The 1,980-nt window shown below is 45.9% G+C and overlaps 1 protein-coding gene across 1 annotated transcript in view; it reads left to right on the top strand.

Annotated features, from left to right (window-relative positions):
- EIF2B3 (eukaryotic translation initiation factor 2B subunit gamma) overlaps nt 1–1,265 on the top strand; it is a 216,440-nt gene extending 215,175 nt beyond the window's left edge. The window contains exon 11 of the mRNA XM_007953096.2: nt 1,213–1,265. Within this exon, the coding sequence (XP_007951287.1) occupies nt 1,213–1,265 (53 nt within the window). The remainder of the gene's footprint in view (nt 1–1,212) is intronic.
- Nucleotides 1,266–1,980: the final 715 nt, after the last annotated feature.

Raw genomic sequence — 1,980 nt, 5'->3', positions numbered from 1 at the left:
GAGATGGATTGACAAAATGGCTGCAACAAAGAGCTCAAACACAGCAGTGATGGTGAAGATGGTGCCATTCCGGGCATTATTTCTTTTCTTGTACACAGGGTATCTATGAGTCAGAACTGACTCAAGGGCACCTAACAACAACTACAAAAAAGAATGCAATGAGAGAAAATAGGGAAAGGCATTCCAGGCAGAGGGAAGAGCATGTGCCAAGGTCTAGAAGTATGTAACTGTGTGGTTTGTTGGTGTAAATGAGGAATGGTGGGAGATGAAATTGGAGGAATAGCCAGGGACCAAGTCATGGGAAGCCTTATAGGTTTGAACTGTATGAAAATAATAATATCCACTATTTCTTGAGTACTCACTTAACCATTTAACTCATTGAATGCCTGACTCAACCCTGTAGGGCAGGTGGTAGTATTTTAATATCATGAGTGAGATGTTGCCCTTCCTCCTTTGGATCTCACTTATTGTTGTTGTTGTGTGCCGTCAAGCTTAGCCCTAAAAAATTATTTCCTCTCTTAACTCCTATTCCCTACCTCTGGCCACATCAGAGTATTTCATGTTCCCCATTCTCACACTTCATGCTCATGCTGTTCTGACAGCCTATAAGCCTTCCCTTTGATTTACTCCCTGGAAAAACTTTATTCAGCCTTTAAGACCCAGCTCCAGTTCCCCTCCTAGATGTAACCTCCCCAGAGCCAGGTATATAAAGAGTTAGTCCCTCCTCCTGCCTGAGAGATGCAGCCTCTCCCACAGCCTTTTACCAAGTTGTATTCTCAAGAACTTCTCAAGATAATGGTTCTACAAGTGTATTTGTATGTTTTGTAAGAACTCCCAGGGGTATAGTAGAGCTGACAAGGGACAAGGTTGTAGTCACTTCTTGGTCACAGCCAGCTACCTGGAGGGACCAAGTTGTTGAAACTGTGGGCTCGGGACCACAGTCATAGGGGACATCAAGCTCAATTGGTATAACATACTATACAAAACATTCTCCACCTCCTACTTTGGCGAGTAACAACTGGGATCTTAAAAGCTTGCAGGCAGCCATCTAGATGCAACGATGAATCTCAGAAAAAAAGGGGGGGGGAGATTTTCTCAAGAGCAGAACCACAAGAGGAGAAGAATAAATGTGAATATGGATTAGAAGTAGCTGGGTTTGAAATGACATCTTTTGCTTCCAGCTCTCAGAAAATTTTTTCCTTTCTTTTGTAGCCAAACGAGTGAACGAGGTGATCGTGGGGAGTGACCAGCTCATGGAGATCTGAGTTCCAAGGAAATCCTACTCCTTCTCTTGTCCCCCAGAACTACAGATATTGGCTGGCCCACCTGTTTGACTCTGTATTTATTTCCCAATAAAGAAGGCCTTCCAAAGGCATGTTGGAGACCTGTGGAGCAGTCCTAAGCTCCATGTCATGTGGGCTCCAGGGTTACACAGTGTGTGCTCATGGATCATCGTCAAGACTATCTAGACAGGTGTGTGGAACAGAATAGGATACTGTAGCCTAGATCTTCTGTCTGAAGGTTATCAGGCCAGAGCAACAGCTGTTCAGTGTTAAAGCTCCTGAGAGGGAGCTTTCTGACTGGCTGGCCCAACCTAGTCCATAAAACATCTCTCACCTAAAAAGACCTGGGAATACGTCTGTCCTTGACCCTGATCAGGCTTTGTAGACCCACAGGCCTAGCTGCTGACAGTGCCACATCTGCATATGCCGCTCCCTCTGCAGCTGCTGCATTTGAGCAGCCTGAGCCCTGAGCCTTAACCCAAGACTTACTGCTCTCATACCTGCCACACAGGTTCCAGGCTCTCAGCCCCTTACCATTTGCTCCCTGTCTTCCCACTCAGTGTGTAGCCACTTTTCTCTGGCCCAACTATTGTCCCTTGGAAACTTTTAAAGCAAACAGGAAGCAGCCTCTGCCTAGCCAACAAACCTATCCTCACAGGTTGTAGTGGAGGCAAGAGCAGTGAAGGAGAGCCATGGT

Source organism: Orycteropus afer, unplaced genomic scaffold (genome assembly GCF_000298275.1).
Source record: "Orycteropus afer afer isolate SDZICR_OR568_19922 unplaced genomic scaffold, OryAfe1.0 scaffold00370, whole genome shotgun sequence".
Lineage (NCBI taxonomy): Eukaryota > Metazoa > Chordata > Mammalia > Tubulidentata > Orycteropodidae > Orycteropus > Orycteropus afer.
Note: the sequence above shows the minus strand (reverse complement) of the source record. Positions and strands in the feature narration are given on the sequence as shown.